This window comes from Papio anubis, chromosome 12, assembly GCF_008728515.1.
Source record: "Papio anubis isolate 15944 chromosome 12, Panubis1.0, whole genome shotgun sequence".
Lineage (NCBI taxonomy): Eukaryota > Metazoa > Chordata > Mammalia > Primates > Cercopithecidae > Papio > Papio anubis.
The window spans coordinates 115,221,028-115,248,924 of record NC_044987.1 but is presented as its reverse complement, the minus strand read 5'-3'; the positions used below and the strand labels follow the sequence as shown (position 1 = coordinate 115,248,924).

Here is a 27,897-nt window from a genome sequence, read left to right as displayed (position 1 = left end):
TTGTTTGCGACCCAGTCTTCTCTTCCTGCAGAGTGTGAGGCTGTGGTCACTGTTCTAGGACAACAAAATCATCCCGGAGTCCCCCGCTCGTTTTTTTTTTTTTAAGGCATATACTACCATAGATCTTGTCTCAGTTTTTCAGGTGTTAGAATAACCACGTACCTGGCTATCAACTCGAGAGCTGGGTGCAAGTCTGGCTTAATATCTATTTTTTCTCAGTGGCACGTAAAAGGCACATAAAGAAGCTTTGAATTGAATGCACAAAGCCTCGTCTTTACCCTTTATCGCCTCATGACTTTGCCAAACATCTTTAAACAAGAACAAAGCTCTCAGAGATTTGCTTGTACCTTTCCCCTGTGCCTTTTCCTGCTATTCTTATTTTACTGACGTTGCACATGGCCTTTTTTTTCAGGAGACGAGTGGCTTTGCACATGTGGAGTACTAGTGTTATCCGACCGATGACGCCTTCATACTTGTGATTTTCTTTGCTTTAGGTCGGGATTCCAGGCTAATCAATAGTTGCTTCGATTCAGAAAAGCAAAACCCTAACCTCACTCAAGAATTTCAGGCCAACGGATCCAGATAATACCAGATGGGTCTTAAGAAAGCCGTTTTGCTGCGGGATAAAGAGCCGCTTAGTCGGGGATCGTTTTCGGGTCATTTTACTGAGCGCCACCTCGCCGGGTTCAGAGCGGTTCCTGGGAAATTGGACCAATGGGCTCGCGCTGCGCGGTGCGGTGCCGCCCGGAACCCGGGCCTACATTTCCCCGCATGCACTGCAGCTCCGGGCTGGCCGGCGGGAAGACTCTGTTACCCAGCGAGCGAGCGAGGCGGCGGCGCAGGGCCCGCGGACTCCATTTCCCGTCGGCCCGCGGAGGGAGCGCCGGAAGCCCGCCCCGCCCCTCATTGTGCGGCTCCTACTAAACGGAAGGGGCCGGGAGAGGCCGCGTTCAGTCGGGTCCCGGCAGCGTCTGCAGCGCTCTTGTCTACTGCGGCTCTCGGTGCCCGCTCCTTTTCGTTTCCGGAAACATGGTGAGCGGCAAGCCACGACGCCCGAGGGAGGCGGCTGCGGGTCGGTTGCCTGCGCGCAGGAGGCGACGGGGGAGCGATGTCCGCAACCCCTCCCCCAGCGCCCCGGGCGGGATGAGGGTCTCGCACGGAGGGGCGGGCGGTGCCGGAATGCGCGTGCGCGCCCGTGGGCGCCGGGGAGGGCCGGTCTGGACGTCGCTCGCGCGCCCCCTGGGCTCCCCTCCCCCACCCGCTGGTGCGCCCGCGCGGAAACCGGCCGTGGGGGGAGGGGTCCGGGGCGCGCGCTGGCGCGCCCCTCGCGGAACGACCAGCGTCGTGCGTTCCTTAGGGGCGCGCTCTCGACTGCAGCACGCGGCGTCCAAACCCGGCCCGGGGGCGGCGAGGGAAAAGCGCGCGAGAGGTCTCGGCGCGCGCGCCCCACCCAAGGCTGTTCCTGTCTGCGCGTCACCCTCCCTCGGCAGCCGGGTCTGTCTCGGCAGCAGGTGGCAGAGATGCCTGCGCCCGGGAGGGGCGGGCGCTGGCGCGGCGAGGGGGGATGCTGGGAAGACGGGGTCCCGGTTGGGGCGTGGGTGCCTGCGATTAGGGCCTTGCACCGCAAGGCTTAGAGGGGGCATCGCAGAGACCGCGGCGCCTTCGGGAGCACATCTAACGAGCTGCGTTCTCACCCCTGCATTGGGCGAGGGCTGGAACGGCGCTGTCTGCCGGCGCGTGCGCGCACACTCAGGCCCGGCCGCGGGTGCCGAAGCCCTGGGCCAGCCAGGCCTTCCCGGATGGGCCTGAGGGTGGAGCCGAGTTTAGGGAAGTGACCCAGTCGGGCACCGCCCGGAAACCACCCCGCCCCCTGTATACGGCCCGAGGGCTGAGAAAACCGAAGGTTATGTAGCGTGCCCAGGCTCCTGCCTGCAGCAGATAGGTCTGATACATCCGTTGTTTTAAGGGGATTCCACAGGGTTAGGGACCTGGAGATGCTGCTGCTTCTCAGGTACGCCGTTCTCTATTGGGGAGGGGGCCGGACCTAGCCGATCTCCTTTCCCCGCCTACTCCGGAAGCTACCGAGTCACGTGGCCGGCTTCCTCTGCAGTTCCGGGGAGTTCGGGGGACCAGATTTACCGTGGATTCCCCCCCCCCCCCCCCGGCTCGGGCACTGCCAAGCACGACGCAGAGTAGGAGTTTAAAGATCGCAAGGCTTCTGGGCACTTGAGTTTGGCATGTTAGTTTTTACCAGCGACTTCTGGGGCCTAGCACTATTCCCGGAAGAAGGGAGTTGTCGGGCAGGGTCCTTATTGGGGGTTGTGATTCTTGTTTTGGTTGGGAAAGACCCTAGGAGGGAACAGGGGTCGTTTGTGTAGTAACACTGCGTCAAGCAGTTCTGGTGGGTTTGTTGTAACTGTTAGTGTCCTTGGGGTCCCATCTAGCATTGTGGGGTCTTGGCTTTTTCTGAAGAGGAGTCTTGGCTCAGGTGTTTGGGTCCTCCATATCTGAAGTTCTAAGTCACCAGTTTTATCCAAAGGCTGAGAGCAAATACGGTGAGTAGCAAGTGAGTCAGTAGCCAGTGGATCTTTTAATTCTGGGTTCACATTTTGGTCAAGGCTCTGCTTTTCACGAGTTTTCCATTTCTGTCTCGTAAAATGAGGGAAGGGGTTGTTGAACTAGGTGATCAGAGGCCATGGCTGCCATTCTGAGGTTGTGTCCCATCTGGTTCTTTGACAGTGGCTTGGGTGGAAAAACTAGTGACTTGCCTTGGGAAGGGCACTAGTGACCACCCAAGACGCGGACTGGGATCTTCTGAGAAAACAAGGGGCAGTTCCCTAGGGTCCTTTTCTTGATGAGGTATACGTGGCGTGTCTCCCAGGCCTCCGGTGTGGCTGTCTCTGATGGTGTCATCAAGGTGTTCAACGACATGAAGGTGCGTAAGTCTTCAACACCAGAGGAGGTAAAGAAGCGCAAGAAGGCGGTGCTCTTTTGCCTGAGTGAGGACAAGAAGAACATCATCCTGGAGGAGGGCAAGGAGATCTTGGTGGGCGATGTGGGCCAGACTGTCGACGACCCCTATGCCACCTTTGTCAAGATGCTGCCAGACAAGGACTGCCGCTACGCCCTCTATGACGCAACCTACGAGACCAAGGAGAGCAAGAAGGAGGACCTGGTGTTTATCTTCTGGTGAGCTCATTCTGGCACTACTTCTTGTCACCTACCCTCTTTCCCATGATGGGAACTTCTGTGGATCCTGGTCAACCCAGAGGTGTGGGTTTGGATTGGGAGGGGGTTGTAACAAAAGACTCCTCACTGCCAGCCCAAGGGTTTCTCAAAGTCACCTATGGCTTTGCTGTTGCTGCGAGTTGCCTGACTCATGTTTCTGTTCAGGGCCCCTGAGTGTGCGCCCCTTAAGAGCAAAATGATCTATGCCAGTTCCAAGGATGCCATCAAGAAGAAGCTGACAGGGATCAAGCATGAATTGCAAGCAAACTGCTACGAGGAAGTCAAGGACCGCTGCACCCTGGCAGAGAAGTTGGGGGGCAGTGCTGTCATCTCCCTGGAGGGCAAGCCTTTGTGAGCCCCTTCTGGCCCCCTGCCTGGAGCATCTGGCAGCCCCACACCTGCCCTCGGGGGTTGCAGGCTGCCCCCTTCCTGCCAGACCGGAGGGGCTGGGGGGATCCCAGCAGGGGGAGGGCAATCCCTTCTCCCCAGTTGCCAAACAGACCCCCCACCCCCTGGATTTTCCTTCTCCCTCCATCCCTGACGGTTCTGGCTTTCCCAAACTGCTTTTGATCTTCTGATTCCTCTTGGGTTGAAGCAGACCAAGTTCCCCCCAGGTACCCCAGTTGTGGGGGAGCCTGTATTTTTTTTAACAACATCCCCATTCCCCACCTGGTCCTCCCCCTTCCCATGCTGCCAACTTCTAACCGCAATAGTGACTCTGTGCTTGTCTGTTTAGTTCTGTGTATAAATGGAATGTTGTGGAGATGACCCCTCCCTGTGCCGGCTGGTTCCTCTCCCTTTTCCCCTGGTCATTGCTACTCATGGAAGCAGGACCAGTAAGGGACCTTCAATTAAAAAAGACAATAATAAAAAGGCTCATTAATGGGATGTGTGTTTCAAGGTTGGGGCCCAGGAGACTTGGGGGGGGGGTGCACTGGGAGAATGGTGCTATCTCTCTTCTCTGTACCCCATACCCAACCAGTCCCTGCACACCCTTATCTGGCTCCAGTGATTGGCTGAGACACCTTTCTGATGGTCACCATTCTGTTGGTGGGGCTGTGATCGACACTGGACTGGCTGTTTAAGGAGTGGTGCTGGCCACAGGGGTGTTCCAGCGGAAGTGGTTTATGCCTGAACTGGGTGCTCTGTAGCCTTGCCTGGATGGTCAGTGAGGTCCATCTGATAGTCTTTTCTGTCCCTGCCTAGGTGTGGGCTGATAGGCAAGTCACAGGTAGCTTAATGGGTCGGTTTGGTTTGCTGTCTTCCCTGCATGGCTGACTCAGGTTTATGAGGGTCAGGTTCAGTGGTTGCTGTGAGTCAGCCCAAGTTGAGCCTTTGACCTCCTCTAGATGTGGCCGGAGTCCTTTCAGGGTGGGGCCAGCCAGGTGGAGCCCAGGACTTCAGACACAGGTGTCTTGAGCACCGCCTCCCTATGTTTAACCAAAAGGGTGTTGCCGGTACCCTGAGCCTTTTGCCAGCATTGCTATGGGTTGTTTCCAGCCTGTACTTTGGGCTTTCACCTGCCCAGCAGGCAAAGACATCCAAGAAATCTGGCCCTAGGGTGAGGTGAATTGGGAGTGGTAATGGGGCATCTATATCTCCTCCCTAATTAACTGAGCCGAGAAGGGAAGAGGCCGCCTGGTGTTACAGTTGGCTCCTTACCTCTCAGGAGCTTGTGAGTGGTTCTGGGAGGAAGGGCTAGATCCCTTTTCTGGTTAGGAAATAACATGTGGAGAACTTGCGATTCATTCTTGTGCTAGGGTTTGTGGGGGTGGGGGCAAACCTGGAAGACACTTCTGGGGTTCCTACGTCCCAACTTCTGGGTGTTGCGCCTTCCCACAGGAGCTTGCTGTCACTGGAGAGGGCTGAGGATACTGCGGGGTGCCCTCGGTGTCCCCAGGATCTGATCATACTGCCTTGGCAGAAGGTGTACCTGGTGGACCCTTGAGCTGTGGGAAGGGAAGCAAAGACAATAGGCCTCCTTGCTACAAAACCAGGGTTTTTATTTGTGAAGGAGAACAGGCTGGGATCAAGAGAGCTATGATTCCTTCAAGGCCCTGGGTGAGAGAGGAGGCTGTTCCTCAGCTTCCTGGGGAGGGGTGTCGGGGTCCCTGGGGCTCTGCTGACCTGTGGCCAATCATGATACCTATGCTGCCCTGTGTCTTGCAAGGCCTGGCACCTTTGGTGGTGGTAGTGGTAGGGGGTTTGGGCTTTCCCTGGGAGGATGTGGGGCAGAGTGAGGGTGTGGCTAGTGGCACTGTGCTAGAGAAGGAGACACCTTGCCAGAGAGAGGGGTCTGGGATACCCTGGTCACTGGAGATCCCAGAGCAGGGTCTGGCTGAGCTCTGGCTGCTCTAAGGCTCCCCCTTTAGGGCGACAAGGGTGTTCCGGAGAATCAGGGTGCTGGCCTGCAGAGGAGAAACAGGTCCTTGAAGTACTCTGCTCCTTGAGTTAGGCTGCCATTCTTTCTGCACTGTAGATACCCCCTTGCTCCCCACACCCCTGCTCTGTGCAATAACAGTTGCTGTTAATTGGGTCTTCCTACCGAGAAGGCATGGGTCGTGAGCCAGGGAAGCATGACCCCAAGCCTTAGCTGAGGCTGCTCTCATCCACACACGCACACATGTACATGCAGACACCCACATATGCACATACACGTGTGCACATCCATACGTGCACGCACACCCTGGTGCCTGGGGGAGGGAGGGAGGGAGGTGGGAGGGCTCACCTTGGCGTGTTTGAGCTCCAGCTCTGCCAGCTCAATGAGATTCTTTCGAAAAGAGGAGACCCGGCGGGACTTGAAGTCCATGAGCTCTGGAGAGGAGGGGAAGAGGCATGGGGACTTGGGCAGGGCATGTGGCCCCAGGCTGGGGCCGGGGGGCTGCGGGCTCACCTTGCTTGGCGGAGTCGGAGAGGCGCTCGAAGCGTTGGCAGCACAGCTGCTGGTGGCTCTCGGCGGGGCGGACCTCCCGGTTCCTGGTGCGCGCCTTGTCCAGTGCCTTGTTGGCATTCTCGTAGTCGGCCAGTGCCCGCAGCCGCCGGTACAGCAGGTCCTAGGACCACGGGCACAGGGTCACTGCTGCCCTGTCCTGGCTTCCAGGCCTGAGCATTGCTCTGGGGCTGCCTCTCACCTTTGCTGCCTGTGAGTCGCGCATGTAATACCTCAGCATGTCTGACAGCTTCAGGTCCTCGTCGGAAGCCACTCGGCCCTCCAGCTTCTGCATCAGAAAGGTGGGCACTGGGAAGGGAGCTTGTCAGAGGGGCAGCTAAGGGGTGGGAGGCACCGTTTCATGTAAATATCCAGCAAAGAGGCCTTAGGTAACTGTTCCAGGTCAGGCCTGGTGTTGAGGGGTGCAGGCCAGGGAAGGCTTCACAGAGGAAGTGGGATCTAATCTGGATCTCAGGGACTAAGTAAGAGCCAGACAGGGAGCCGAGGGCTTGGCAGCTGTGCAAACGCGGCTATGTGTTCAGGGAACCTTTAGTTCAGGGAGGGCACTTGGGCAAAGCAGGGAAGGGAGGCAGTGGCTGGAGCACAAGAGGCTGAAAGTGGAAGCTCAGGACTTTGGGAGCTTCCAGAAGGGGCAGGGTCTCTGAAGGGCCTTGAGCAGGGAAGAGATGCAGTCCAATAGACGTTTTAGGAAGACAGCAACACTCCAAGTGACTTCTTGGGGAAGAGTGGGGGATGTGTGTACCCAGGCAGTGTGCTGGCAGCTGGGTGCAGCCTGCCAGAGATTTGGGCACATCCTTGTGCCTCCCAACTCTCCCTTGCTGCACACACGCATGTACATGCACGCACACCCCCCCACACACACACACGAAGCTGGATCCTTGTCTTCAGCCTAGCTCTCGTTAAACTAGTCTGGAGTGTGAGCCCAACTTGCCACTGGGCCCAAGTTATCACTGAACCCAAGATGATCCTGAAGCTCTTCCCTCTGCCAGGACTCATCTTCCCTGCGAAGATCACCAGGAAAGCTTTTGAGCACAGAAGGCAGTACTCACCCTCAGCCTTTCAAAGAGCTCTGCCAATTTGAGGAAGCTCCTAGGAAGTAGTAGGGAGGAGTTAGGGTAGGGGGCTGAGGAACAGCTCAAAGCCTATCTGTCTCAGCCCCTCCTTGGGAGTCTCCCTCTCGCCTTTCCCTCCCAACACCTTCCCCCAACGGGAGAGCCTACACCTCCCACCTAGAGCTGACAGTAGACATCTACAGAGTGACCCCTCATGGGAAGACATGGTATTACAGGCATAGGGAGAGGGTAGGGGTGGAGGGAGTCCTCACGTCCTTAGCTGGTTGACTTCCTGTGTTCCCAGACTGCTCAGCGCAGCTGAGATAGGGATATAATCATCTGCCAGGCCTGTTGGGGGAACAGCCCCCATCAGAGCCCCTACATCTGCACGTCAAGCCCTGGTGCCTGTGGCCACAGACAGACAAGGCATGCCCTGCTCTCTTCTCTCCCCCAAGGAGTTGAACCACTGGGGAGAGGGGCTGTGGGATCCAGGACCCCTTGGACCTTGCGTACACTTGTGGGCACGCATGACGCGGTCGGCCCGCAGGCAGGCATCTCGGATACGGGTGTGATACTCCAACAGGAAGGTCCTCTCATGCTCAAAGAAGTCATCCACCTCCTAAGGGAGCCAGGCAGGACCCCATTTACACTGGGTCACCAAGGAGCTTGGCAGCACAGGCACGCAGGGTTGGCAAAATCTCCTTCCAATCCAGGCCAGGCCCCACCAGTGGCTTCCTTCCCACACCCAGCCTGGGCCTCAATCCGTACTGTGGACTTGAGGTGCTGGATTGAATCTGGAGAGGAGCTCCAGGGGTTACCTTGAGCCCTGACATGCCCGTGATGAGGGCTTCATCCGCAGACTTCACGATATTCCTCAGAAACCCTCCGAGGAGCTCCTTCCTGTTCTTCCCCCGGACACTCAGCTGAGGCACACAGGGAGGGAATGATGCTGGGGTGGGCGTTCTCGCCTCCCATGCCGAGTCACAAGCCACTCACGGAGCTGTGACACAGGCTTGGGCCCACTGGGGCCCCTTCTCCAGCCCTGCCACCCCTGGGTGCCTCCCCACCCAAGCTAGACTCCGGCCCCAGGGCCAGGGATTCGGCCCAGCTCACATCCTGTCCATATTCCAAAAACACAAAGAAGTTGTGGTCTCGACGCAGGGTGGGGTGGGCCGCCAGGCGCTGCAGAAAGACTTCGTGCATCGCAACTGTCTTCTTAAAGATGGCCAGGTACTCCCTGCGAGAGTGGCAGCAGCTCACGGGCCCTCCTCAGCCCCCATCATCCTGCCTGCCCCCTTTCTGGGGTCAGAGGTCAGGGTCTCTAAACATTCATGGGGGGATAGCTGGTGAAGATAGCTGGGGAGGGCTGGGAAAGGAGGGGGCACTCACGCTTCCAGCTCCTGCTTCATCTTGGCAAACTCTTCCCGAGTGACAGAGCTGTCCCCCTCGCCCAATTTCTGTAGCTTTTCCCTTGAAGCCTCAAAGTCTGGCCTCGGAGGGGCTGGGGGGATCTGCTCAAAGGAGGGACGGAGCTGGGAGACCTCTCACTGCCGAGACGGCCGCCATAGCCTTTGGTCCTCACCCAAGTGCTCTGCCTGTCCCTCCCAGCCCCTGCCCGGCCCCTCCTCACGATGAGGCCGGCGTACTCCTCGTTCTCCACGTAGGCGTCATGCAGCCAGATGAACTCCTCGTGCTGCCGCACGACTGAGAACTCGGTCTGGGCGAAGTGAGGGAGGCAGCTCTGGAAGCAGGAAGGCCGTCTGAGGTACCCTCTCTGCCCCAAGCCCTGCCTCAGCAAGTCTCCTGGGCACCCACTTTTGGGCCCCCCTCATCCCACATCCCAGGGAGGACCAAGTTAGAGCTCAAGTGTGCGTGATTTCATTTAGAATCGTGGATGGGGATGATTAGGACTCGGGGCCTCAGGAAGAGGCACCCAGAGCCTAGTTAAGATGCTTGCTTTCCAGGAGGGGCTGAGGGCAAGTGCCAGGTGGAGGAACAGTGCCCACAGGCTGTGTTGGCACGTGCCTACCACCCCTGGGGGAGGCCTCCTGCGGGCAGCCACCAGGACCTTTCCTCGAGCCCCGCGCTGCCTCACCTTGGTTTGAACAGTGAATTTCACCTTGTCCCGCTCACTCACTGCGTCAGAGATCTCCACCTGTAAGGAGCTGTCTCCCTGCAGATCCACCGATGCACAGGAAGGCTGCGGAGGAGGGGAGGTCTCTGGCCTAGCTGAGCATGGCCCCTTTGCCCTTCCTCACCCTGCAGGCCTTCTGGTCCACCTGCAGAACCCTCTTTAGCAGCACTGCTTCAGCAATGCCCCAGGTCACCAGAGAGGGGTCCTGATAAGGCACTGACCTGAGCTTTGCAACTGCCAAAACATTTTAACCCTCCTATCCTTGGAGGCAGGCAGAAAGCTTCCCATTTGACAGATATTGAAGCTGAGACAACCAGAGATGGCGGCCCATTTGCAGCTGGTCTAGTGATGTCTCCTTCCCGGATGGAGATCCCTGCATCTATCCCCTCCGCCCGGCTGTCCGGCATGAAGGAATTGACCCTGAGGTCACTGGTCACTGTTTACAGGGTTATCTCTACATTGTTTCTCCCCCTTTTTTTTTTTTTTTTGGATAGTGTCTTGCTCTGTCACCCAGGTTGGAGTGCAGTGCCGTGAGGGGAAGTAAATTGTCTAAGGTTATGCAGCTGCAAAGCGACAGTGCCAGGTCGAAACCCAGTTGTTGTTTTTGTTTGTTTGCTTGTTTTTTTTAGACGGAGTCTTACGCTGCCCAGGCTGGAGTGCAGTGGAACGATCTCCGCTCACTGCAACCTCCATCTCCCAGGTTCAAGCGATTATCCTGCCTCAGCCTCCCAAATAGCTGGGACCACAGGCGTGCACCACCATGCCCAGCTAACTTTTGTATTTTTAGTAGAGATGGGGTTTCACCATATTGGTCAGGCTGGTCTCAAACTCCTGACCTCAAGTGATCCACCTGTCTCGGCCTCCCAAAGTCCTGGGATTACAGGCATGAGCCACTGTGCCCAGCAAAACCCAGTTTCTTAATTTCCAACCCCATGTACTTTCTCAGTTACTTGCCCACCCCTTCCCCAGCCGGCTACTCAGGCATCCCTTAACCAGGGCTTCAAGTGAGTTGGGTGAGACATTTTCACCTCCTTTGGGGGGGGTTGCCAAAACCATTCCATTTACTACTTTTGATGCCAAGAGGCAACAGCTTACATGCAAAGCACGTGTATTTCTTCAAGTGAAAAGATCAACAAGACACCAAGCTACTAGCTCATTCTTGCATTGAGTTATTCAATATGTATTTATTTATTTTTGAGATAGGGTCTTGCTCTGTCACTCAGGCTGTAATGCAGTGGTGCCATCATAGCTCACTGCAGCCTCCAACTCCTGGGCTCAAGTGATCCTCCTGCCTCTGCCTCCCAGGTACCTGGGACTACAGGCATGTACCACCATGCCAAGTTTTTTTGTGTGTGTGGTTTTTTTTTTTTTTAGAAACAGGGTCTTGCTATGTTGCCCAGGCTGGTCTCAAACTCCTGGGCTCAAGCAATCCTCCCACCTCAGCCTCCCAAAGGGCCGGAAGCAACATGCATTTATTGAATACCTACTGTGTCCACACCATAGTGCCAAGTGATATTAGGGGGAAGAGAAGAGGCTTAAGAATCACTCTGCCTTTCAGCATTGCTCACCAGTATACAAGAGGCACCTGTCCCACCTCTCAATCTGGAGGCCTCCTCACTCTCTCCTCTCTCTGATTTTGGCACACTTTGGAGATGGTCCCTGAGATGGGGCTTGGTGATATGTGGGTCCAGAAACAGGCAAGACCTTGCCTGATGGTGGCCCATCTGCAGCTGGTCTAGTGATGTCTCCTTCCCGGATGGAGATCCCTGTATCTGTCCCCTCAGCCTGGCTGTCCGGCATGAAGGAATTGACCCTGAGGTCACTGGTCACTGTTTACAGGGTTATCTCTACATGGTTTCTCCCTCTTTTTTTTTTTTTGATAGTGTCTTGCTCTGTCACCCAGGTTGGAGTGCGGTGCTGTGATCTCGGCTCACTGCAAACTCTGCCTCCCGAGTTCAAGAGATTCTCTTGCCTCAGCCTCCTGAGTAGCTGGGATTACAGGCGCGTGCCACCACTCCCACCTAAATTTTGCTTGAGCCCAGGAGTCTGAGACCAGCCTGGGCAACATGGTGAGACACCCTTCGACGCCCACCTCCACAAAAAAACTTTAAAAATTAGCTGGGCGTGGTGGCACATGCCTATGGTTCCAGCTACTTGGGGGGCTGAGGTGGGAAGACTGAGCTTGGGAGGTGCAGGCTGCAGTGAGCCAGGATCTTGCCACTGCACTCCAACCTAGGTGACAGAGTGAGGAACTGTCTAAAGAAAACAAAAAAAAACAAAAACAAAAAAAACTAAAGCTAACTTTTTTTTTTTTTTTGAAATGGAGTTTCGCTCTTGTTCCCCAGGCTGGAGTGCAATGGTGCAATCTCGGCTCACTGCAACCTCGGCCTCCCCGGTTCAAGCAATTCTCCTGCCTCAGCCTCCTGAGTAGCTGGGATTACAGGCATCCACCACCACGCCTGGCTAATTTTGTATTTTTAGTAGACATGGGGTTTCTTCATGTTGAGGCTGGTCTCGAACTCCTGACCTCAGGTGATCTGCCCGCCAGATCCGCCTCCCAAAGTGCTGGGATTACAGGTGTGAGCCACCGTGCCTGGCCTGGCCTATTCTTGTCTTTTTTTTTTTTTTTTTTCCCTTTTGTGGAGAACGGGGTCTTGCTATATTACCCAGGCAGGTCTTGAACTCCTGGGCTCAAGCTATCCTCCCGCCTCTGCCTCCCTGAGAGCTGGGATTACAGGCGTGAGCCACCGCGCCCGGCCAGGCCTGGCCTATTCTTTTTTTTGAGACGAAGTCTCACTCTGTCACCCAGGTTGGAGTGCAGTGACGTGATCTCAACTCACTGCAACCTCTACCACCCAGGCTCATGGGATTCTCCTGCTTCAGCCTCCTGAGTAGCTGGGATTACAGGCGCACACCACCACTTCCAGCTATTTTTGTATTTTAGCAGAGACGGGGTTTCACCATGTTGGCCAGGCTGGTCTTGAACTCCTGACCTCAGGTGATCCACCCGCCTTGGCCTCCCAAAGAGCTGGGATTACAGGTGTGAGCCACTGAACCCAGCCTATTCTGGCCTGCCTATTCTTGAACTTCACAGAAATGCAGTTATGCATTGTGCATTCTTTTGTGCCCCTGTTCTTTAGAGAGCTCTCTCTATGTTGTTGAGTGGAGAAGTAGTTGTTTTCATTGCTGTGTCCCTTTTTTTTTTTTTTTTTTTTATTATTATACTTTAAGTTCTAGGGTACATGTGCATAACGTGCAGGTTTGTTACATATGTATACTTGTGCCATGTTGGTGTGCTGCACCCATCAACTTGTCAGCACCCATCAACTCGTCATTTACATCAGGTATAACTCCCAATGCAATCCCTCCCCCCTCCCAATTGCTGTGTCTTATTTCATTACATGATTATATCATAATGCATGTATCTACTGTTGATTATCATTTGGATTATTTCAAGTTTTTGGCTATTATGAATAAAGCTGCCATGAACAATTCTTTTTTTTTTTTTTTTGAGACGGAGTTTTGCTCGTTACCCAGGCTGGAGTGCAACGGCGAGATCTCAGCTCACTGCAACCTCCGCCTCCTGGGTTCAAGCAATTCTCCTGCCTCAGCTTCCCGAGTAGCTGGGATTACAAACACACGCCACCATGCCTGGCTAATTTTTTGCATTTTTAGTAGAAACAAGGTTTCATTATGTTAGCCAGGCTGGTCTCAAACTCCTGACCTCAGGTGATACGCCCGCCTCGGCCTCCCAAAGTGTTGGGATTATAGGCGTGAGCCACCGCGCCCGGCCGACTTTATTTATTTATTTATTGAGACAGAGTCTCACTCTGTCACCCAGGCTGGAGTGTAGTGACTCAATCTTAGCTCACAGCAACCTCCACCTCCCAGGTTCAAGTGATTCTCCTGCCTCAGCCTCCTGAGTAGCTGGGGTTACAGGCGCCTGCCACCATGCCTAGATAATTTTTGTAATTTAGTAGAGATGGAGTTTTGCCATGTTGGCCAGGCTGCTCTTGAACTCCTGACCTCAAGTGATTCGCCCGCTTTGGCCTCCCAAAGCGCTAGCATTACAGGTGTGAGCCACCGCATCCAGCCATCTTTTGAGGACTTTTGACCTAAGTCCCCATTTCTGTTGGGTATGAGAAGTGCTTGTTCACAGGGAAGGCATATTATATGTTTAAAACACTTTAGTAAATACTGCCAAACAATTTTCTAAGGTGACTAAACCAATGTACACTGCCAGCAGCACTGTGTATGAAAGTTCCAGTTGCACTACATCCTTGCCAATACTTCAGAGTTGTTAGTCATTTTATCTTTCTCTCGCTCTCTTTTTTTTTTTTTAAAGAAATGGGGTCCCGCTAGTGTTGTCCAGGCTGGCCTTGAACTGGGCTCAGGCAATCCTCTGGAGTAGATGAGAGTTGCTTTTGTGTACACATATCAATTGACCTATTAAGTATGATAAACTTTGGACTCTCTGTTCCATTGGTCTATGTTTGTCCTTATGATAATATCTCACTGGCCTGATTACTTCAATCTGACAGGTGAGACTGGAAATCAGACAGTGTAAGGCCTCCACCTTTATTCTTTTTTTTCAAAATCATTTTGGCAATTATAGGTCCTTTACATTTCTACACATACTCGGCTTGTTAATTTCTACCCCTAAAAAACGTACTGGGATTTTTATTGTGATTGCATCGAATATACAGATCAGTCTGGGCACAAACCACTGTGACGGCTCGGAATTGTTAGTCTTTTTTACTTCCACCCTGTTAGTCGAGGCATGGTAATTGTGCATGGGAGTGTAACTGGTATTACCTGGTGAGGAATGATGTTGAGCGGCATTTTCTGTATTTATCAGTCATCTGCATATCTTCTTTTGTAAAGTGCCTGTTCAGTCCTCTGATTCTTTCCAGCCACCTCTTTGAAAGATCAGATTATCTGTTTTTCAGTAATTTGTAGGAACTCTGTTCCTGGGGACAAGTCCATTGTTGATTATACGTTTTGTCAGTATCTTTTCCTAGTCTATAGTTTGCCTTTGACTCTCTTAATGGTTCAAATGTTACAAGCTCAACATAAGAGTCCTTTATTTCTATGGTTAAGGCTTTTTATGTCCTGTTGAAGAAATCTTTGCCTACCCCAAGGTCATGAAGATATTCTATTTATTTTTCTAGAGGTATTACAGTTTAAGCTTACACTTGAGTCTATAATCCATTTTCTTTTTTTTCTTTTTTTCTTTTTTTTTGAGACAGGGTCTTGCTCTGTCGCCCAGGCTGGAGTGCAAATGATTCTCTTGCCTCAGCCTCCTGAGTAGCTGCGATTACAGGCGCCCGCCACAACGCCCAGCTAATTTCTGTATTTTTAGTAGAGATGGGGTTTCACTCTTTTGGCCAGGCTGGTCTCAAACTCCTGACCTCAAGTGATCCACCCTCCTTGGCCTCCCAAAGTGCTGATATTACATATGTGAGCCACCCCACCTGGCTATGATCTATTTTCAATTCATTCTCTTCATTTTAATTTTAATTTCTTTCTTTCTTTCTTTCTTTTGAGATGGAGTTTCACTCTTGTTGCTCAGGCTAGAGTGCAATGGCAGATCTCAGTTCATTGCAACCTCGGCCTCCCAGGTTCAAGCAATTCTCCTGCCTCAGCCTCCTGAGTAGCTCAGATTACAGGTGCCCACCACGACGCCCAGCTCATTTTTGTATTTTTAGTAGAGATGGAGTTTCACTATGTTGGCCAGGCTGGTCTCGAACTCCTGACCTCAGGCGATCCACCTGCCTTGTTCTTCCAAAGTGCTGGGATTACAGGCATGAGCCACCATGCCTGGCCTAATTTTAATTTATTGAGATGGAGTCTCGCTTTGTCACCCAGGCTGGAGTGCAGTGGCATGATCTTGGCTCACTGCAGCCTCCACCTCCTGGGTTCACACGATTCTCTTGCCTCAGCCTCCCAAGTAGCTGGGATTACAGGTGTGCGCCACACGCCTGGCTAATTTTTGTATTTTTAGTAGAGATGGGGTTTCACCATGTTGGCCAGGCTGGTCTCAAACTCCTGACCTCATATGATCCACCTGCCTCAACCTCCCAAAGTGCTGGGATTACAGGCATGAGCCACCACGCCTGGCGATTTTCAATTTGTTTTGAATATGCAGTGTGAGGTATGGGTTGTGATTCATTGTGCCATGTGGCCAGCTATTTGAACACTATTTGTTATAAACATTTTCCTTTTGCTATTGAATTGCTTTGGTGTACACATATCAATTGACCTATTAAAAGTGACAGGCCGGGCGCGGTGGCTCATGCCTGTAATCCCAGCACTTTGGAAGGCTGAGGTGGATGGATCACAAGATCAGGAGATTGAGACCATCCTGGCTAACACGGTGAAACCTCGTCTCTACTAAAAATACAAAAAAAAATTAGCCAGGTGCGGTGGCAGGCGCCTGTAGGGCCAGCTACTCGGGAGGCTGAGGCAGGAGAATGGCATGAACCCGGGAGGTGGAGCTTGCAGTCAGCCAAGATCTTGCCACTGCACTCTAGCCTGGGTGACAGCATGAGACTCCGTCTCAAAAAAAAAAAAAAAGAGTGTCACTCTTTGGACTCTCTGCTGTGTTCCATTGGTCTAAATGTTTATCCTTATGATAATATCTCACTGTCTTGATTACCGTAACTTGACAGGCGAGACTTGAAACCACATAGTGCAAAGCCTCCAACTTTATCCTTTCTTTTCAAAATAATTTTGGCTATTATAAGTCCTTTACATTTCTACAGATATTCTGCTTGTTAATTTCTACCCCTAAAAAACGTACTGGGATTTTGATTGTGATTATATCAAATATATAGATCAATCTGGGAAGACTAGATCTCTTTGTAATTTTATAATTTATAATTTTTAATCTTCCAATCTAAAAACATGTAATATCTTTCCAATGACTTAGGTCATCTTTAATGTTTTGTAGTTTTCTGTGTAAAGGTCTTGCATGTCTTCTGTGAGATTTATTCCTAGGTATTTGATGATTCTCTTTTTTCTTTGCTTTTTATTTTTATTTTATTTATTTATTTTTTTGAGACAGAGTCTTGTTCTTGTTGCCCAGGCCAGAGTGCGATGGCATGGTCTCGACTCACTGCAACCTCTGCCTCCTGGGTTCAAGCGATTCTCCTGCCTCAGCCTCCCAAGCAGCTGGGATTATAGGCGACCTTTCTTTGCTTTTTAAATTATATTTTTTAAAGTTTCATCTTCTAATTGTATACAGAAAAACAATAGGCTGGGCATGGTGGCTCATGCCTGTGAACCCAGCACTTTGGAAGGCTGAGGCAGGAGAATCACTTGAGCCAAGGAGTTCAAGGCCAACCAGGGCAACATGGCGAAACCCCATGTCTACAAAAAAATACAAAAATTAGCCTGGTGTGGTGGCAAAGACATGTAGTCCCAGCTACTTAGGAGGCTGAGGCAGGAGGATCACTCGAGCCCAGAAGGTCAAGGCTGTAGTGAGCCATGATCACACCATCACACCACTGCACTCCAGCCTGGATGACAGTGCGGGTCCCTGCCTCAAAAAAAAAAAAAAAAAAAAAAAAAAAAAAACAAAAAAAAAGAAAGGAAAAAAGGCCGGGCGAGGTGGCTCATGCACTTTGGGAAGCCAAGGCGGGTGGATCACCTGAGGTCAGGAGTTTGAGACCAGCCTGGTCAACATGGTGAAACCCCATCTCTACTAAAAACACAAAAATTAGCCAAGTGTGGTGGGGGGCGCGTGTAATCCCAGCTACTCAGGAGGCTGAGGCAGGAAAAACCCTGGAACCCGGAGGCAGAGGTTGTGGTGAGCTGAGATCGCCCCATTGCACTCCAGCCTGGGTGACAAGAGTGAAACTCCATCTCAAAAAAAAAGAAAGAACGAAAGAAAAAAAAATCATATATTTTTATATATTTACTTTGTGTCCACGCAAATTTACTTGTTAATTTTAATAAATTTTTTAACTATCTTGCTGAACTCACTCACTTATTAATTTAATTGTTTGTGGATCCTTTTTTTTTTTTTTTTGAGACAGGGTCTTGCTGTGTCATCCAGGATGGAGTGTGGTAATGCCACCTTGGCTCATGGCAGCCTTGAACTTCCAGGCTCAAGGGATCCTCCCACTTCAGCCTCCTGAGTAGCTGGGACTACAGGCATCTGCCACCATGCCTGGATAATTTTTGTATTTTTCATAGAGATAAGGTCTCACTATGTTGCCCAGGTTTGTCTCGAACTCCTGGGCTCAAGAGATCTCCTAAATTAGGCCTCCCAAAGTGCAGGGATTACAGGTCTGAGCCACCTTCCTGGCCAGTTCTTTTGGCTTTCCTACATATACAGTCCTATAATCTAAAATGATGACAGTTTTAGTTCTTTCTTTCCAACCTTTATTTCTTTTTACCACCTTATTATACTCGCCAGGACCTCCAGTACAATGTAGAAGTGATGATATGATGACATGTTCCTAATCTCAGAGGGACTGCATTTAAAATTTAACCCCAAAGTGTTTTTAGATATATATATTTTTAATCAAGGGTATCTTAATGAAGCTTAATGGAACTCCCTGCTATGCCTAATTTGATGAGAGTGTTGATTTTTATCAATCGTTTTTCCCTTGATTGAGATAATCATATGGATGTTCTTGTCATCTGTTTATGTGCTGAATTTCATTTGATTGATTTGCAAATGTTAAACTACCTTGCATTCCTGGAAGAAGGCCTTGTTCATGAAGTGTTATCCTTTTGTATATTGCTTATTCAGCTTGATAATTTTTTTTTTTTTTGAGACAGGGTCTTGCTCTGTCACCCAGGCTGGAGTGCAGTGGTGTGATTATGGTTCACCGTAGGCTCAAACTCCAGGGCTCAAGCAATCTTCCTGCCTCAGTCTTCCAAAGTGCTGGGACTATAAGCATGAGCCACTGTGGCCAGCCTCAACCTTTTTCTTTTTTTAATTTTTGAGACAGAGTCTCACTCTGTTGCCCAGGCTAGAGTGCAGTGTTTATGATCACAGCTCATTGCAGCCTCAACCTGCTGAGCTCAAGTGATCCTCCTGCCTCAGCCTTCCAAGGAGCTGGGACTACAGGCATGTGCCACCATGCCTGGCTAATTTTTTTTTTTTTTTGTAGAGGCGGGGGTTTACCGCTTTAGCCAGGATGGTCTCGATCTCCTGACCTCATGATCTACCCGCCTTGGCCTCCCAAAGTGCTGGGATTACAGGCATGAGCCACCACGCCCGGCCAACACCTGGCTAATTCTCAATTTTTCTGTAGAGATGGGGGTCTCTCTATGTTGCCCAGGCTGGTCTTGAACTCCGGGGTTCAAGCAATCCTCCTGCTTCAGCCTCCCAAAGTGCTAGGATTATAATCATGAGCCACTATGCCTGGCCCCCAGCTGCAACTTGATATTTTATGATTTTTGCATCTATGTTCATGAGAGATATTAACGTGTATTTTTCCTTTCTTGTAATGTTCCTAACATTTTTTTTATTGTGATAAAATATACATAATATAAAATTTACCATTTTAATCTTTTTTTTTTTTTTTTTTGAGACGGATCCTCACTCTGTTGCCCAACTAGAGTGCAGTGGTACAATCTTGGCTCACTGCAACCTCTGCCTCCTGGGTTCAAGTGATTCTTGTGCCTCAGCCTGCAGAATAGCTGGCATTACAGGCACCCGCCACCATGCCCAGCTAATTTTTGTATTTTTAGTAGAGATGGGGTTTCGCCATGTTGGCCAGGCTGGTCTTGAACTCCTGACCTCAGGTGATCCACCTGCTTCAACCTCCCAAAATGTTGGGATTACAGGTGTGAGCCACCGTGCCCGGCCCCATTTTAACCATTCTTAAGCACACAATTCAGTGGCATTAAGTGCATTCACATTGTTGTGCAATCCTCACCATCTGTATCTCCTCTTGACAGATATTTGTATCAAGGTTATGCTGTCCTCCTAAAATAAGACAGAAACTGTGCCTTCTATTTCTGTTTTTTGGAATAATTTATATAAAAATGATATTTTCCCCCATAATGTTTTGAAGAATTTACATGTGATTTTATTTGTGCTAGAAAGATATTTTTGGAAATATTTTAAATTACAGATTAAATGTCTATAATATGTATAGGACTACATAGATTTTCTATTCTTGCTTCAGGTTTGGTAAGTTGCCTTTTTCAATAAATTTGTCCATTGCATCTAAATTACCTAATTTGTTTGCCAAAAACTTGTTCATATCTACTCCTTCTTTTTTTGTCTGTAGTATTTCTAGTGATGTCGCCTTTATAATTCCTGAGAATGGTAATTAGTATTCTTCTCCTTCCTCTCCATCTCTCTCCTGCTCTCTCAATCTCTCTTTTGTCAGTCTTGCTAGTTTATTAATTTTATTAACATTTTCATAAAACCACTTTTGGCATTATTGATTTATTTATTTTCCCTATTTGTATGTTTATTTTCTATTTGTTGACTTCTTCTTTTTTTTTTTTTTTTTTTTGGTTTGTTTGTTTAGTAGAGAGGAGGTCTCACTATGTTGCCCTGGCTGGTCTCAAACTCCTACTCTCAAGTGATCCTCCCCTTTTCACATTGGCCTCCCAAAGGGCTGGGATTACAGGCGTGAGACACTACAACCGGCCTTTGTTGATTTGTGTGCTTATCCTCTTATCCTTCTATCTTCTTAGGGTTTAACTTGCTCTTCTTTTTCTGACTTGTTGAGAATGAATGTATCATTAATTTCTCAGCCTTTCTTGTTTTCTTTAATTTTTTTTTTTTTTTTTTTTTGAGACAGAGTCTCACTCTGTTGCCTAAGCTAGAGTGCAGTGGCACAATCTCGGCTTACTGCAACTTCCACCACCCAGGTTCAAGCGATTCTCCTGCCTCAGCCTCTAGAGTAGCTGGGACTACAGGCGTGTGCCACCACGCCCAGCTAACTTTTTTTTTTTTTTTTTATACGGAGTCTCGCTCTGTCTCCCAGGCTGGAGTGCAGTGGCGCGATCTCCGCTCACTGCAAGCTCCGTCGCTTCCCGGGTTCACACCATTCTCCTGCCTCAGCCTCCCGAGAAGCTGGGACTACAGGAGTCTGCCACCACGCCCAGATAATTTTTTGTATTTTTAGTAGAGACGGGGTTTCACCATGTTCGCCAGGATGGTCTCGATCTCCTGACCTTGTGATCCGACCGCCTTGGCCTCCCAAAGTGCTGGGATTACAGGCATGAGCCACCACGCCTGGCCATTTTTTTTGTATTTTTAATAGAGACGGTGTTTCACCGTGGTGGCCAGGCTGGTCCTGACCTCAGATGATCCACCTGAGCCTCAGCAGCTTCTTTTTTTTTTTTTTGGAGACAGAGATCTCGCTCTGTCTCCCAGGCTGGAGTGCAGTGGCGCGATCTCCACTCACTGCGAGCTCTGCCTCCCGGGTTCACGCCATTCTCCTGCCTCAGCCTCCCAAGTAGCTGGGACTACAGGTGCCCGCCACCACGCCTGGCTAATTTTTTGTATTTTAGTAGACATGGGGTTTCACCATGTTAGCCAGGATGGTCTCAATCTCCTGACCTTGTGATCTGCCCACCTCGGCCTTCCAAAGTGCTGGGATTACAGGCGTGAGCCACTGCACCAGGCCCACCTCAGCTTCTTAAAGTGCTGGAATTACAGGCATGATCCACCACGCCCGGCCAAAATTTTTTTTTTTAGTTACTTATTTTCCAGCTGGGTGCGGTGGCTCACGCTATAATCCCAGCACTTTGGGAGGCCAAGGCTAATGGATCACCTAAAGTCAGGAGTTCAAGACCAGCCTGGCCAACATGGTGAAACACTGTCTCTACTAAAAATACAAAAAAATTAGCCAGGTGTGGTGGCGCACAGCTGTAGTTCAGCTACTTGGGAGACTGAGGCAAGAGAATCGCTTAAACTTGGGAGGTGGAGGTTGCAATGAGTTGAAATTACACCACTGCACTCCAGCCTGGGCAAGGAAGTAAGACTCCCTCTCAAAATAATAATAATAATAATAATAATTACTTATTTTCTTTAGTGTCGTATACTCAAGGCTTTCTTCTTTTCTTTTCTTTTTTTCTTTTTCTTTTTTTTTTTTTGAGACGGAGTCTTGCTCTGCCGCCCAGGCTGGAGTGCAGTGCTGAGATCTCAGCTTGCTGCAAGCTCCGCCTCCCAAGTTCACGCCATTCTCCTGCCTCAGCCTCCCGAGTAGCTGGGACTACAGGCGCCCACCACCTCGCCTGGCTAGTTTTTTGTATTTTTTAGTAGAGACGGGGTTTCACTGTGTTAGCCAGGATGGTCTCGATCTCCTGACCTCGTGATCCGCCCGTCTCGGCCTCCCAAAGTGCTGGGATTACAGGCTTGAGCCACCGCGCCCGGCCAAGTTTTTGTATTTTTAATAGAGATGGGGTTTCACTGTGTTAGCCAGGATGGTGTCGATCTCCTGACCTCGTGATCCACCCGCCTCAGCCTCCCAAAGGGTTGGGATTACAGGCGTGAACCACCGCACCCAGCCGGCTTTCTTCTTTTCTAAAATATGCATGTAGTGGTATACATCTCCCTCTGGAAACTGTGTATCTTATGAGTTTTGATATGTCATATTTTTATAATCATCAATGTAAAAATATTTTCTAATTTCCATTATAATTTCTTCTTTGACCTATGGGTTATCTAGAAGCATGTTGCTTAATTTCCAATAGTTTGGAATCTAGTTATGTTTTTGTTTTGATTCCACATTAATTCTGGGTCAGAGTGTACAATCTATATGATTTCAGTCTTTTAAAATTTATTTATACTTGCATTATAGCTCAAGGTATCATTTATTTTGGTAAATGTTTCACGTGCATTTGAAACAATGTATTTTCTGCAGTTGTTGGGTACACAGCTCTACATAAGTCAATTAGATCAAGTTGATTAATCATGTTATTTATATCTTCTAAATCCTTACTGATATTTTTGTCTGCTTGTTGTAACAGTTGTTGAGAATTGTGTTAAAATTTCTAACTGGGCTGGGCATGGTGACTCATGCCTATAATTCTAGCACTTTGGGAGGCCGAGGTGGGAGGATCACTTGAACTTAGGAATTGGAGACCAGCTTGGCCAACATAAAAGACCCCATTTCTAAAAAAAAAATACAATTACTTACTATTTAATTGTAGGTTTGCCTATTATTCCTTTTAGTTCTGTCATCTTTTATTTTGCATATTTTGATGCTATATTATTAGGTTCATATAAATTTAGGATTATTTTTCTGTGGAATGAAATCTTTCATCATTATAAAATGTCCCTTTTTATTTTATTTTATTTATTTTTTGAGATGGAGTCTCACTCTGTTGCCCAGGCTGGAGTGCAGTGGCCGGATTTCAGCTCACTGCAAGCTCCACCTCCCTGGTTTATGCCATTCTCCTGCCTCAGCCTCCCGAGTAGCTGGGACTACAGGAGCCCACCACCTCACCCAGCTAGTTTTTTGAATTTTTTTTAGTAGAGATGGGGTTTCACCATGTTAGCCAGGATGGTCTCGATCTCCTGACCTCGTGATCTGCCCGTCTCAGCCTCCCAAAGTGCTGGGATTACAGGCTTGAGCCACCGCCCCCGGCCAAAATGTCCCTCTTTATTTCCCTTTTCTTCCTCCCTTCCTTCCTTCCTCCCTCCCCTCCCTCCCTCCCTCCCTCCCTTCCTTCTTTCCTTCCTTTGACAGAGTTTCACTCTCATCACCCAGGCTGGAATGAAATGGCGTGATGTTGGCTCACTATAACCTCTGCATCCCAGGTTCCAGTGATTCTCCTGCCTCAGCCTCCCGAGTAGCTGGGATTACAGGTGCCTGCCATGACGCCTGGCTAATTTTTGTATTTTTAGTAGAGACAGGGCTTCACCACATTGGCCAGGCTGGTCTCAAACTCCTGACCTCAGGTGATCTACCCACCTTGGCCTCTCAAAGTGCTGGCATTACAGGCATGAGCCACTGCACCCGGCCATCCTTCTTTATTTCTAGTATTCTTCTTCTTCTCCTTCTCCTTCTTCTCTTCTTCTTCTTCCTCTTCCTCTTCTTTCTTCCTCTTCTTTCCTCCTCCTCCTCCTCCTTCTTCTTCTTTTTTCTTCTTTTTTGAGAGAGAGAGTCTTGCCCTGTTGCCCAGGATGGAGTGCAGTGGCATGATTTTGGCTCACTGGAACCTCCACCTCCTGGGCTCAAGACATTCTCCTGCCTCAGCCTCCTGAGTAGCAGGGATTACAGGTGCATGCCACCAGGCCCAGCTAATTTTTGTATTTTTAGTAGAGATGGGGTTCCACTGTGTTGGCCAGGCTGCTCTGGAACTCCTGACCTCAAGTGATCAGCCTAACTTGACCTCCCAAAGTGCTGGGATTACAGGTGTGAGCCACTGGGCCTGACCCTTTTTTTTTTTTTTTTTTTTAAGACAAGGTCTTACTCTGTGTCCCAGGTTGGAGTGCAGGGACACAATCACAGCTCACTGTAACCTCAAACAATCCTGAGCTCAAGCAATTCTCCCACCTCTGCCTCCCACATAGCTGGGACCACAGGTGTGCATCACTATGCCCAGCTCTCACCCATTTATGTCAACCTTTCTGTGTCCTTATATTTAAAATATGTATCTTTTAACAGACTCTAGTTGTTTTTTTCCCAAAATACAATCTGACGATGTTTTTTATATATTGGAGAATTTAGTCCATTCATAATTATTGTAATTACTGATGTAGCAGGCTAGCAACTTGTCATCTTGCTTGTTGCTTTCTCTTTGTCCCATCTGTTTTTATTCCTGTATTCTTTCTTTCTTGTCTTCTTTTGAATTATTTAAATAGTATTTTATATTATTTATTTTATTTATTTATTTTATTTTATTTTTTAAATTTAACTTTAAGTTCTGGGATACATGTACAGAATGTGCAGGTTTGTTACATAGGTATACATATGCCATGGTGGTTTGCTGCACCTATCAACCCGTCATCTAGATTTTAAGCCCCACATGTATTAGGTATTTGTCCTAATGCTGTCCCTCCCCTTGCCCCTCAGTCCCCCACAGGCCCCAGTGTGTGTTGTTCCCCTCCCTGTGTCCATGTGTTCTCATTATTCAACTCCCACTTATGAGTAAGAACATGTGGTATTTGGTTTTCTGTTCCTGTATTAGTGTGCTGAGAATGATGGCTTCCAGATTCATCTACGTCCCTGGAAAGGACATGATATCATTCTTTTTTATGGCTACATAATATTCCATGGTGTATATGTGCCACATTTTCTTTATCCAGTCTATCATTGATGGGCATTTGGGTTGGTTCCAAGTCTTTCCTGTTGTAAATAGTGTTGCAACAAACATACGTGTGCGTGTATCTTTATAGTAGAATTATTTATAATCCTTTGGGTTTATTTATTTATTTTTGAGACAGAGTCTCGATCTGTTGCCCAGGCTGGAGTTCAATGGCGTGATCTCGTTTCACTGCAACCTTTGCCTCCCGGGTTCAAGTGATTCTCCTGTCTCAGACTCCCAAGCAATTGTGATTACAGGCGCACACCACTATGTCTGGCCAATTTTCTGGATTTTTAGTAGAGATGGGGTTTCACCATGTTGGCCAGGCTAGTCTCAAATTCCTGACCGCAAGTGATTTGCCTGCTTTGGCCTCCCAGAGTGCTGCAATTACAGGCTTGAGCCACCATGCTTGGCTAGTATTTTATATTATTTCATTTTCTCCTCTATTATATTTTTGTTTATATAGTCTTTTAATGTCTCTATATTTAAAGGAAGATCTTAGAGAAGGCAATACCTAACCTAGAGGATAAGTATTGGTAGTGAACTTTCAGAGAGTATGGCTCCTGCAAAGGCTGGGGGGTGCATCCATCTGTTCAATAGCTCAGCACATCCTCAGAACATACAGCAATAATAATATAACAGTAATAATAATATAATGGCTAACGCTTATGTTGGCCCTTACAATATGCTAGGCACAACTCTAACCATTTCATATACATGCCCTAAGCATTTTATATATGTTAACTCCTTTAACCATGAAGATGAACATAGATAAACATTGAAGCAGACCATTCTGTTCCATGCTTTGTGTCTCTCAGCCCCTCTTGTCCCTCCAAACCACTTGAACCTCGCTCCTCATTTCTTGGCTTCTCTGACACTCCCAAGGCAGCCTCTCCCACTTGCCCCAGAACCCAAACACATGCAGTTTGGCTAACTGGTGCAGCAGGTTCCCTAGTCCCCAGCCTCCTTCCTGCTGCCTTAGTATTTCTGCTCTGACCTACACTGCTTGGTAGCTGCTTGAGGGAGACGGGCCTCAAAGGTGGACCACAGCTGCTCCATCCTCATCCTTAGCCATGGCCCACTGTGCATATGCCTCCATCTCCCAAAAGGGTGCACCTCTCCATGCTCTAACCATCCTTGGCACAACGTGGATACTCAACTCGTTGCTGAATGAAGTCAAAAGGAAGAAATAGTCTTATGATTATATGAACTCAGAACACAAATGAAGCCATTAGGGCTGAACAGGATTCTCTCGCCTTGGGAAAGGAGAAGAGGATGCCAGCCTCTGCTCAATCCCTAACATCCTGCCCTTCTCCCCGCCCCCACCTCCCACCCCCTACCCCCATCAAGCCAGCATGAGTTGGTCCTGGGGAGGGTAAGAGTGACAGTGACGGTCCCTTTCCATCTGTCAGGACAAAGGCAAAACCCCGCCTCCCTTGGCATCCTCATCAGTCCCCACACAGGTGCCACAGAGGCTACCCACTCCCTTGCTCAAGTCTCCCTTCTCTCACTTGCACAGACACACACATACGCACAGAGACACATGGGCACACACACACGCAGACACACGAGACAAACACAGACACAGGCACACACAGACATATAGAAACACACACAGATACAGACACACACCAACACACAGACACACAGACATAGACACACAGATCTGCCTTGAGAGACACCCGGACTGTGCACGGGCACACAGGAACGCCCACAGACACGTACAAACACACACAGATCCAGAAATACACAGACACACACACAGACACATACGGATACATACACACACACCGCGCTGAACACCCACAGAATGTCTGGGGACCTGAGGACGTAAGGATGCCGCGCTGGACCATTACGGACCTTACGCTCAGACACAAAGGACGCGGACGTCTTTGTGGATGCCTGGACCACCTGGACATGCGTACGCACGGACGCACATGCGCACGTGCTGGATAATACTGGACGCACAGGACCTGAGACACTGGCGCCGTACCATACACAAAGGACCGCGGACCGCACCTGGACAAGTTAGCCGGACACACCTGAGGACATGCACGGACCGCACAGGACGGACCGGACGTCGCGTACCTGGACGCAGATACAATACGCACAGACGCACCGGACACACGGACACCTGGGGACCGCAGGACGCACCGGACGCCTGAACGTATGCGGACCCGTCGACGTACCTGGACACAGGACGCACGCAGTACCGGACTATGCCGCACGCACACCTGAAACCGCACGGAACCAGTGACCACCTTCACAGACATACACACACCACCGCATGATTGGGCATCACGGGCTCTCATGGAGAGAGGGGAGGCTGGGGGTGGGGGTGTTCTTCATGCTTTCTCTACCTTGCCCTCCTTCCCAGCCTCCGCATGCGTCTCCATCGCTCTCCTGGGCTGCAGCACACACGGCTTCAGCGTCCGGCCACTGCCCGCGTGCTCCCGCAGGTCGTCCCCGTTACTCGCCCAAGGAACCGACCGAGTGAGTGTGCTCTCAGCTGACGAGGACGCTCTCCCCCGCCCGGCCAAGGAGTCGCCTGGAGTCGGGGGCGGTTCCCACCGCCTTTCCCTCAGCTGCGCCTTTCGATTGGGTACCGGGGCACCGTGTGTGACACCATTGGCTGCAATGTCTGTCGTTCTTGTCCCAGGCCCCAGCTTTTAAGGGGCACGCGGCACGGAGAGTGGTCCGGTGATAGGCTACAGTGTGGGAGCTGGGGTCAGAGCTCATAGGGTCGCAGAGGCCGCGTGCCGCGTCTCCCTCCAGTCCCCGGCGGACTGAACCCCCACAACCCTGTGCCGCCGTTCCGGGCCCCTCCTTCCAACGGCCACGTGCGGCCTGCGCGTGCGCACTCGCCCAGTTTGGCGCCCACCAGGCAGTGGGGAAGGGGAAGGGGAAGAGGGTGAGGGTGGCAGGGTGGGGACGGGAAATGGGGAGCAGTGGTGGGGATGTGGGTGGTAGACCAGGGGCGAGGGCAGGGGACAGTGTCTGTGGAGAAGGGGGGTCTGTTAAGGTTTCCGCCCTTGGGCGGGAGGGAGCGGCGGGGTAAGCAGCCTAGGAGGACTAGGGGGCTCCACAAGGCCCGCGGCCAGGGCGCCCCAAGCGGGGCCGCGGTCCACGGACGGTCGCCAATGGAGCGGGGCTGCAAGGGGGTGCCGTTGCTGCGAGAGAAAACCTGGGAACCTTGGAACGAGCTTATGGTGATTGGGAAAAGAGTGGAGCTCCTGAGTAGAAACACTCAAAAACCGAAGCTGGAGTCTGAGTACTGGAGACTGGAAGATGTGGAAAAG

At 50.3% G+C, this 27,897-nt stretch overlaps 2 protein-coding genes across 14 annotated transcripts; one reads left to right on the top strand and one right to left on the bottom strand.

Moving 5' to 3' along the window:
- The first annotated feature begins 187 nt into the window (after positions 1-187).
- Positions 188-4,116, top strand: CFL1 (cofilin 1). 3 transcript variants are annotated; one of them, XM_031653697.1, is made up of 3 exons: positions 188-1,032; positions 2,882-3,189; positions 3,394-4,116. In XM_031653697.1, the coding sequence occupies exons 1-3, from the start codon at positions 1,030-1,032 to the stop codon at positions 3,581-3,583; spliced, it is 501 nt and encodes a 166-aa protein (XP_031509557.1). In that variant the 5' UTR covers positions 188-1,029; the 3' UTR covers positions 3,584-4,116. The 3 variants fall into 3 exon arrangements, with proteins under 3 accessions (XP_031509557.1, XP_031509556.1, XP_031509558.1); XM_031653696.1 differs by lacking the exon at positions 188-1,032 and adding an exon at positions 1,165-1,494; XM_031653698.1 differs by lacking the exon at positions 188-1,032 and adding an exon at positions 2,229-2,555.
- Positions 3,869-27,437, bottom strand: SNX32 (sorting nexin 32). Of its 11 annotated transcripts, none has more exons than XR_002516935.1 (14): positions 26,959-27,437; positions 9,326-9,430; positions 8,861-8,971; positions 8,620-8,741; positions 8,344-8,467; positions 8,049-8,153; positions 7,744-7,849; positions 7,503-7,578; positions 7,228-7,267; positions 6,391-6,446; positions 6,122-6,281; positions 5,957-6,042; positions 5,534-5,636; positions 5,064-5,177 (listed from the first exon to the last, which is right to left on the bottom strand). XR_002516935.1 is itself a non-coding variant. In XM_003909555.4 (14 exons), exons 1-13 carry the CDS (start codon positions 26,992-26,994, stop codon positions 5,583-5,585), a joined length of 1,212 nt encoding a protein of 403 aa, XP_003909604.3. In that variant the 5' UTR covers positions 26,995-27,437; the 3' UTR covers positions 5,064-5,177; positions 5,534-5,582. The 11 variants fall into 11 exon arrangements, 10 of the variants coding, with proteins under 10 accessions (XP_009183880.2, XP_017803736.1, XP_009183883.2 ...); XM_003909555.4 differs by having other exon boundaries at positions 6,360-6,446; XM_009185616.4 differs by lacking the exon at positions 5,534-5,636 and having other exon boundaries at positions 3,869-5,177; positions 6,360-6,446.
- Positions 27,438-27,897: the final 460 nt, after the last annotated feature.

Coding starts and splice junctions, on each gene's coding strand:
- CFL1 (XM_031653696.1), top strand. CDS start 1,180: ATGCGCGTGCGCGCCCGTGGGCGCCGGGGAGGGCCGGTCTGGACGTCG. Junction 1,495..2,881: donor CACCCTCCCTCGGCAGCCGG/GTCTGTCTCGGC, acceptor CGTGTCTCCCAG/GCCTCCGGTGTGGCTGTCTC. Junction 3,190..3,393: donor GACCTGGTGTTTATCTTCTG/GTGAGCTCATTC, acceptor GTTTCTGTTCAG/GGCCCCTGAGTGTGCGCCCC.
- SNX32 (XM_017948247.2), bottom strand. CDS start 26,994: ATGGAGACGCATGCGGAGGCTGGGAAGGAGGGCAAG. Junction 8,742..8,860: donor AGGAGTACGCCGGCCTCATC/GTGAGGAGGGGC, acceptor TCCTTTGAGCAG/ATCCCCCCAGCCCCTCCGAG. Junction 8,468..8,619: donor ATGAAGCAGGAGCTGGAAGC/GTGAGTGCCCCC, acceptor CCACTCTCGCAG/GGAGTACCTGGCCATCTTTA.